At 56.9% G+C, this 9152-nt stretch overlaps 1 protein-coding gene across 1 annotated transcript in view; it reads left to right on the forward strand.

The window, feature by feature from the left end:
• Positions 1-1723: 1723 nt before the first annotated feature.
• Positions 1724-9152, forward strand: part of CCDC134 (coiled-coil domain containing 134) — a 14827-nt gene continuing 7398 nt past the window's right edge. The window contains exons 1-5 of the mRNA XM_007941712.2: positions 1724-1826; positions 2666-2787; positions 3010-3094; positions 5089-5270; positions 5549-5620. Of these exons, the coding sequence (XP_007939903.1) occupies positions 1724-1826; positions 2666-2787; positions 3010-3094; positions 5089-5270; positions 5549-5620 (564 nt within the window). The remainder of the gene's footprint in view (positions 1827-2665; positions 2788-3009; positions 3095-5088; positions 5271-5548; positions 5621-9152) is intronic.

Raw genomic sequence — 9152 nt, forward strand, 5'->3', positions numbered from 1 at the left:
GGTGGGCGGGGCGGCGCGCAGTGGTCTGCGCTGCGCTGTTAGTGTGCTCCGGATTTGTGTCTGCGGCTCCGCTGGCGACCCTCGTACCGCGCCCGAGGGACTGACCGCCGCCGGTTCCCGCACGACCCGGGCTGGTAGGTGGTGGCGAGGCGTCGGGGGATCGGAGGGCTGAACCCACTGCAGGGGGTGGGAGTGGACGCCGCCCCGGGCCCCTGTCCATATTAGAAAGATTACCTTTCTCCGGAATCCCCAAGACGGGCAGCAGCCCGGGTCCGAGAACCCGGGTACCCGGCCCAGGGCACGCCAACGCCGCGTCGCCGCTCATTTTCCTCATCTGCAGAATGGGCTCAAAGTCGCCCGCCGAGCGGGGAAGCGCTTGGGGCCCGCGCGGCGGGGAAGCGGCGTGGAGAGGTCGGTGTGGTGGGAGTAACGGTGAGAAGGCAGCTTCCGCCCCCGAAGCCCAGGTTTTCAGCTGCCTTCCGCACTTCTTCCCTGCTTCGTCCATTGCCACCTATCTCATACACTCTACCTCCAGGTTCTGCCCTAGCCGGGGTCCAATCTGGGACCCTTGGGTCCGGCGCGTGAAGTGGAGGGTGGGCAGTCCTGATTTCGGGCGACTCCTGCCATTTCTCTGGACTTCACTGTCTCGTGAGGGGTCGTGGCAGTGACCTCGGTGCCACTTTAGGCTCCCACCGTCCATGACAGCCTCTAGTCCGTGGGGCAGGGATCCTGGTAGAACAGTGGTCAGCTCGGAGGCAGCCTGTGTCCGTTCAGAAAGAGACAGGAGACTGAGCACTGGGATGAGAGTCAAATAGACTCTGGGCGGGCTGGGAATAGCTGTGTGGCTTTGGGAGAGTAGCCTCTTTGCTGGGCCTTGGGATCCTTATTGATAACATTGGGCAGCTGTCACCTTCGTGGCCTTCCCTGACCACTGTACTTTGACCATGACCTTGCTCTTCCTTCCGTCTTCTTTACAAGTTTATCAGTTGTCTCTTACCCCCTCCCCAGAACATAAGTGCCATTGGTGCAGGGGGTTTTGCTGGTAATACCCCATGCCTGGAATGGAGTGGGTGCCCAGCACTGTGGACCATTGTCTGAAAGGAGCAGGTGCTGCATGGGGAGTCGTGAGGGGCAGCCCTCTTCCCCAGGTCTGTCCTGTCGCCCTCCCTTTTTCATGAAAAGTCACGGGAGGAGGGAAAGCCAGAAATTCCACATCCCCTGCACCTGGCCTGTGCCTCCTGAACCAGGCACCTTCCTGGGCAGCCAGAGTGGGGCCTAAGGGGAAATGATACTAACCAGCCTCTCCATCCTGTCTGGTCAGTGGGCACAGTGCCTCACCCAGTCCTCCCTCCCTGCGGCAGACAGGTGGCTTTATTCCTATTTTACAGGAGAGGAAGCTGAGGTTCAGAGAGGCTAAGCAACTTGCTGATGTCCCATAGTCGGGCAGGCCAGGGCTCTTGGATGCCGGCCCCTGTGCTTGTAGTGTTCCTCCATTCCTAACAGTTACCTTCCTTCTTCCCGCCTGCCATCCCACGCTCTATTGTATGCCTGCTTCAGGCCCCTATCCCCGAGGCCAGGTTCTGGTGTTTGAAGGCTGTGCCAAGTCAGGACTAGGATCCCTCCTGGGAAGCTGCTGTTCACCTGCATGCGCTCTTTGGCATGACACCAGTCTGGGCTCTCACAACTTTGTCTGGCTTACTCCTTGGACTCCAGGGTCGTGGACATGGACCTTCTTCAGTATCTGGCCTTCCTCTTTGCCTTGGAACTATCTGAGATGGGAGCCACAGGGACCCTGAGAACCTCCCTGCACCCGAGCCTGGAGATCTGTATCCTTTCAATTGAGAGTGGAGTGACGGGGCTCTGAGAATGGGGTCTCTCTATAGCCATAAGCCCTTGGGAGATTCCAGGGATGGAGAGCAGGCCCCACCAGTGAAAACAGGAGAGAGGAGGTAAGGCCCTCTAGGCAGACCTTCAGCGAGTCACCTACCTTCTGAGCCTCAGTTTCCCCAGATATCGGATGGAGAAGCTAGCACACACCTGAGCATCACCAGGGCTCAGTGAGGCAGAACAGGTGCCCGGCACCTACGTGTGAAACCCTGAGCAGGGACTCAGGAAACTCCGTGTTACTGTGGACTGCTGGCCTGCCCTGACCGTGGTGTGCTGGAACGCCTCCTCTGGGCCAGGCTTTTGGAACACAAAGACGAGTTAGGACTAGCCCTGGGCTTTGAGGAGTTCCCAGTCGCTACACGAATCGTCCTTTCACTCTGTGGCCAATGCCCTGGCGAGGCACAAGAGGGGGCAGAGGACATGGTACTGTGGCTTTTCAGCTGGGTCTTGAAAGAATAGGAACTCATCGAGAAGTTGATTGGGACATTCAGGCAGAGGGCACCATGAATAGAGATGTGGAGTAGTTGTGGGAGATGGCAGGAAGACCCCAGAGGAAGGAGGTACAAGCTTGGGTTTAGGCTGTTGGGTGTGGAGTCCCTTGTCAACTGGACACATGTCACATTCCAGGACACATACACTCTTCGCACAGTTGGGTCCTTCCTTGGGGTCCTAGGCCTAGCATCCAGGGCCCCTAGGGGTTCTCACTGGTGGGGATCGGGACCACTGGACCTATCCAGGCAGGATTCCCAGTGGCAGCCCCTTAGCTTACTGCTCCTAGACAAGAAGATGTTTGAGGTGAAGCGCCGGGAGCAGCTGCTGGCTCTGAAGAACCTGGCACAGCTGGATGACGTCCACCAGCAGTACAGGATCCTTGACGTCATGCTCAAGGGGCTCTTTAAGGTGCGCATGGGCCGGCGGCAGGCCAGGGTACAGCCCTGGCCTTTCACAAGGGCAGCACCGGTGGCCTCGATGTGGGCACTGACGGATGAGTAGGAGTTCCCTCGGGGATGGTATGCAGTGAGGAGGGGTCTGCCTGCACAGAGGAGTTTCCTGGGGCTGAAGTTGGTGGGTGGACCAGGCTGAGCGGGCTCTGCCCGGTGCTCAGCCCCAGTGCTGCCCCAGGTACTGGAGGACTCCCGGACGGTGCTCATTGCTGCAGATGTCCTCCCAGACGGGCCCTTCCCCCAGGACGAGAAGCTAAAGGACGGTAGGTCTTCCCAGCCCCACCCTCTCACACCGCCTCTGTCCTCTCCAGCGGCTCCTTCCCCCCGTTCTTGTCACTCTTTTTTGTCCCTGGCAGTAGTTGTGCACGCCACCCTCCACGTGGTCTCCTCAGGCCCTGGGCATGTTTTCTATGATTCTCCCAGTGCTTCTGGCCTTCAGGGCCAGTGTGTGCTTCAGACACGGATATGTTCTTTGTGCTGTCCTGGGCGTGAGGCAGGGGCGCCAGGAAGGAGCCTCTGCCCACTGCCACGCCAGGGGCCGGGGCAGGGTCAGTGGGCCCTTTGGAAGAGGTGGGTGACAGCCCTACCCTGCTCCTCCGGAAGGAAAGTGTTGTTCCCATTTAAAGGGAAAATGACTGAGGCCTGAAAGTAGCTGAGCCAGTAGGCGTAGTTGCCAGTGCCCTTTACTCCTGTCCTGAGAGCTCTGGTAAAACCACAACCAGTTCTGACACATGGTGACCCCATGTGTACACAGCAGAACTGTGCTCCAAAGCTGTGACCTTTTGGAAGCAAATTGGTCTTTCTTCCGAGATGCCTCTGGGTGGGTTCGAACTGCCAACCTTTCAGCCAATAGATGAGCGCTTAACTGTTTACGCCACCCACGGATGTCTTTAGAAGCCCCATCCCCACCTTAAGTTCTTTGTGAGAAACAGTAGGAAAAACACAGATGAAAGAATTGGTGTCCCTCCATCCCCTCTTCCGAGCATTCCTCCCCAGTGGTAATTCCCCCCACTAACTGGTTACATCTAAACAGCAAATTTGTTATGCTTCCCCGCTTGGGAGAGGGGGCCAGGAGCCATCATGCATTGGATGGGGGTGCACTTTACATACTGTCTCTAGTCTCCACTGGAACTCTGAGAGGAAGGCATTACCATGTGTCCAGATACAGAAGGCACATGACTTACCTGGTGATTTTGCTACAGCTGCAAAGCCCAGGCTGTTACCTCTGACCAGGCTAACTCCCGGGTCTTTTGAAGTTCAAGACTGTTCTGAAGCCCAGGGGTCCCACCACCCCACTTGTCTAGCCAGCCAGCCTGGCATTTCTTTGAAGGCGGGCTGGTCTTTCTTGGGGTAGCCCTGACCAGTGCTGAAGGCTGGCTGGCCCTGTGTGCAGGGGTGGCTGGAACTGGGCCTGCCTCTCTAGCCAGTGTCTCTGTATTCTTCATGGTCACCTGGGTCTGGAGCACCTGCCACCATAATGAACATGCTCACGAGCCTCAGTCTTAGTCGGCCTGTTGACCAGAGAAAGGACATTAGTGGACAGCTGGTGAATTCAGCTAAGATTTGTAGGTAGTTACTGATACTGTGTCCGTGTTAATTTCCTGAGTTAGATCATTATACAGAGGATACATAAAGTGATAACATCAAAGGAAGCCAGGTGAATGGTATATAGCAATTTTGTGTAATGTTTTTAGAACTCTTACTTAAGTGCTAAAACTGTTTCCAAATAAGTTAAAATACATATAAGTTGGAAGGATGTTAAAAAAAAGAAGCAAACTGATCCATCCCCTGTCATTAAGACACACCTGACCCCACGTATACTGTAGTTGTGTTAATGCCAGTGTCTGGCTCTGGGCATTTGGACACCACGTCGGGGGAGGCAGGCCCAGTGGAGCCTGTCATGTGAAATGTCGGCCCTCATGTGTGAGGTGACGCCCACCCCTCTGGCCCCACGCAGCTTAGTCCTCAAAGTAGATGCAGGGGAAAAAGCATGGGGCTGAGAGTCAAACAGACCTGGGTTTGAGCCCAGATTTGCCCCTTGCTGGCTGCCTGAGCCTCAGTTTCCCATCTGTAAAATGGGAACAGCGGCCACATCCTCCTCTAAGGGTGGTTCTGCCAGTCAGCCCTCAGCGTGTCCCACACCGTGGTCAGCAGCCCATGGCCAGCAGGCACTGACCCCTTGTCCGGTTCATGGCTGGGGTCTCCCTGTGGCGGGTGGTGGGGCAGCAGCCTGGCCACTCAGGCTCCTCTCGCCCAGCCTTCTCGCATGTGGTGGAGAACACGGCCTTCTTCGGCGACGTGGTCCTGCGCTTCCCCAGGATCGTGCACCACTATTTCGATCACAACTCCAACTGGAACCTGCTCATCCGCTGGGGCATCAGCTTCTGCAACCAGACGGGCGTCTTCGACCAGGGGCCCCACTCGCCCATCCTCGGCCTGGTGAGCGTGTGGGTGGAGGAGCGTGTGGGTGGGGGGCTGCAAGCCTGTCATTACCCCCAGTGGGGCCTGAACGTTGATTCCTGGCTGTTTCTCTAATGAGCCACAGGGCGTCCTGGTCACAGAGGCCCTCTCAAGGCACTGGGCTGACCCGGATCCCTAGGCGGCGTCACTGGGCCCACATCTGCCCAAGCCTCGGGCAGGGTCCTGGTGTGGAAGGAGTGGCTTGTGAGCGAGCAGGAGGCAGAGCGCAGACACAACCAGCTTTTCTTTGTGCACAGATGGCACAGGAGCTGGGCATCAGCGAGAAAGACTCCGACTTCCAGAACCCATTTAAGGTGGACCGCACCGAGGTGAGTGGCAGGCATGGCCACGTTCTCTCTGCCTCTGCTGGGTCATTGGTAGGGGCTGGGGGCAGCACTGGGGCCTTGGATTTGGAACAGAATAGTGCTGGGTCCAGGACCCAGAACACATGCACTGTGCCTTTTGACCTTAGCTTCTCCTAGCTTCAGACTGCCTGTCTGTCCATGGAGTTTGCATCTGGCTTTAGGGGACAGTCGTGAGGCGATCAACCCAACATCTCAGTGCACAGCAGGTGCCCCACGTTGGGGGAGCTCAGGCCACACTCTGCCCTGCTCTTGAGCCTCCGAGGTGCGACCTGGCTCCATCCACATTCTTGTAGTCCCCACAGTCCAGGGCCGAGATGGGCTCTGAGCCCCAGAGGCTGCAGGGTGGGACACAGACGGGGACACATGAAGTGGAGGGTGGAGGGGTCAGAGGTGGCAAGGCCGGGAGAGCAGAAGGAGGGGCTGCGTGGGAGGCCGGAGGGCTGGCCTGGCTCACCCTTGGCGTAGGGAGGGCAGGCAGAGTCTGTGAGGGGGCTAGGCCCTTACCCTGCTTGCAGGTTCACAAGCTAGCCCATTACTGCCTTGGGGCTGCTGGCAGAAGACAATGAGACATGACTCTTCCTGTAGAAGCTGTAGAAGCTGTAGCAGCTGTAGAAGCAGTAGCCAGAGTGTCAGCATGGTGGTGTGGGTTCCCCTTGTCCTCCGAGTCCCCTTGGACTGACACGGAGGGGCCCAGAGGAATGTTGCACACGCAGTAGGTTTGCATCACAGCTGAGGCTCACCGAGCCCGGGAAATGCCGTGCTTTTATGTTGTGTGGCAGGAGGGCAGTGGTGGGCGGTGGTAGAATTCTCGCCTTCCATGCAGGGGACCTGGTTCCATTCCCAGTCCACTCGGCTCGTGTGCAGCCCCCACCCATCTGTTCGAGGAGGCCCGCGTGTTGCCGTGATGCTGAATGGGTTTCAGCAGAGCTTCCAGAGTAAGGCTGACCAGGAAGAAAGGCCTGGTGACCTACTTCCAAAAGGCAGCCAGTGAGCCCCTACGGGTCCCCTCAGTCTGATCCACCACCACCACCAATCGTGGGGACGGCCAGGACCAGGCGGTGTCGTGTTCCATTGTGTATGGGGTGCCGCAAGTCCGGGCTCACTTGACAGCAACTCACAACAGCACAGTAAGCGGTAACCTGCCTGCTCTTAGTTGCAGGGGAGACGCTGCCTTATCCTGCCAGGTTGCTCTCTGCAAACGCAGTCCTAGAAATGACCCAGGTGAAGTGTGGTCAGGTCAGGGCCACACACTCAGGGATTGCTCAGGCCTCTGGCAGATTGCTGCCCCCAGCAACCCACCCCTCAGCCCTTGGCCAAACTCACATACTCACTTGAGTGTGCTCTTCTGTCTGGTGAGTTTGACTGTAGAGTCTGGGACCAAGTCCATTCAGTTGGTTTCATACTGCATTGATTAAGGCTATAGGCACAGGAGTTCAGGCAGCAGGGTGAGGCCAGCCTGCAGCTCAGACTTCAGATGTGTCCTCCAGGACCCTGGACTCCCAGGGGACCAGTCGGTTAAAAAGCCAACCCAGTTGGCCACCAAGTCGTGACAACCCTACGTGTGTCAGAGCAGAGCTGTGCTCCGTGGGCCTGCCAGTGGCTGAGTGTTTGGAGGCGGGTCACCAGGCCTGCTCAGGCACTCTGCGTGAAAGTGAACCCCAGCCTTTTGCCCACAGCTCACTCCCACTCAGGACTTGGAGTTATATTTGATCTGGTTCCACTGTTTTGTTGGGCCATGGGGGCGCTGTCAACGAGGAGGTGTAGCCTTAGTCACCTAGCTGGCATCACCCCAAGCCATCATGTGTCCAGAGATGCAGATGGATTCCTAGCCTCAGGTGGAGCACAGGTCTCGTTGGCCTGTCTGCATACGGAGCACACCCGAGAGCCACCGTTGGTGGTACCCGGCACAGTGACCACATCTGTGTGAGTTGGCTTGTTTTCATATCACATGGACGGGGATGACAAACCCAACGGCAGGTCATATGGTCCACAGCAGCTGCCACTGGCCCTTGGGAGACCCTGAGTTGTTGTGCCAGGTTGCTGTGCAGGTTCTAAGAGACAGAGGCAGCATTAATTGCTCCCTACCTGCCTCCAGCCCCTCTCAGGCCTGAGGCATGCCCTTCCAGATGTCCGAGCGCTATAATCTCACGTTGTCTCAGGCCATCTCCTACGCTCAGCTAGACTGTCACCTAGAAGGTCTGAGGTGAGTGGGAGATGGGCAAGTGCGTGTCTTCCAGAGACCCATTGAGTCTCCCATCTTGGCCCACGTAGGCCCCTCTCAGGGGACGTGGCGAGCAGTGTACTCAGCCTAGTGGCCATTATTCTCATGGTCAAAGTCAGTGCCAGTCCTGCAGGAGACTCCAGGGAGCTGAACCAGAGAGCTTTACTCGGTGGCAGTCAGCAGCAGAGGCGTCTGGTACATGGTGCATCTAGGCGGCAATGGCAGTGACCTGGGGGCTAGAGGCTCCATCAGCAGCTACATAACCTTTGTCTCAGAGAGAATGACATCCACATGTGTGACTCACACTGTCCAACTGACAGCCACAATTTGTTTCTGTTTTGTGGCCCCAGAGAGGGCTGGACATGTCTTTAATCTGCAAGTCTGTAGGCTTCCAAGTGATAGACCAGATGGCTAGGCCACTGACCGTGGTCCCAGAGTCATAAAAATGCGGCATCCTGGACACATTACAGCAGCATCTAAGGCAGGGATGACAGCTTTTCATTCAGATCACGTCTGGCGGGCCTTTATGGCAGTCAGTCTTCCAGCATTTAGGCTGGAACCATAGGACGCAGGCAGCGGGGTGAGGCCAGCCTACAGAACAGATTTCAGCAATGCCTTCCAGGGCCCTGGGCTCCTGGGGAACCAGTGGGTCTTACTGTAAGCCCCCCAAAAAGCCAGACCAGTTGCCATCGCGTCACAACAACCCCACGTGCATCAGCATGGAGCTGTGCTCCGGGGCAGTTTCTGGGGCTGAGATCTTGGAAGGAGACTGCCAGGTGTTCTGAGGTGCCACTGGATAGACTCGACCCTCCAGCTGCTTGATTAGCAGTGAATGCCTTAATTGTTCGCACCACTGGGAGCACCTCATCTTAAACAGCCAGGGTGTCATCGAAGGCCAGTGTATTATTCACTATGACCCACACACAAGATTTTAAGCTGACTTTCTGATCCTCAGCGTCATTGCCAGTAATTAAAGGGAACATTGTTGGGGCTGGATCACTGCTGCTATCTGTAAACAGCTGTGTCGAGGGTCCCAAGACCACCTGAGGTCCAGTGATTCATTAGGTAGACTCATGACTCAGCATTTAGTGGAATTCACCCAAAATAAACCCACTGCTATCAAGTCAATTTCAACCCACAGCACCCCTGAAGGGCAGAGCAGAACTGCCCCACAGGGTGTCCAAGGCTGTCAATCTTTACAGAAGCAAAACCCAACCCAAACCCACTGCCGGGGAGTGGGTTCTGACTCACAATGCCCGTAGAGGACAGAGTGGA

The sequence above is a fragment of the Orycteropus afer genome, unplaced genomic scaffold, assembly GCF_000298275.1.
Source record: "Orycteropus afer afer isolate SDZICR_OR568_19922 unplaced genomic scaffold, OryAfe1.0 scaffold00083, whole genome shotgun sequence".
Classification (NCBI taxonomy): domain Eukaryota; kingdom Metazoa; phylum Chordata; class Mammalia; order Tubulidentata; family Orycteropodidae; genus Orycteropus; species Orycteropus afer.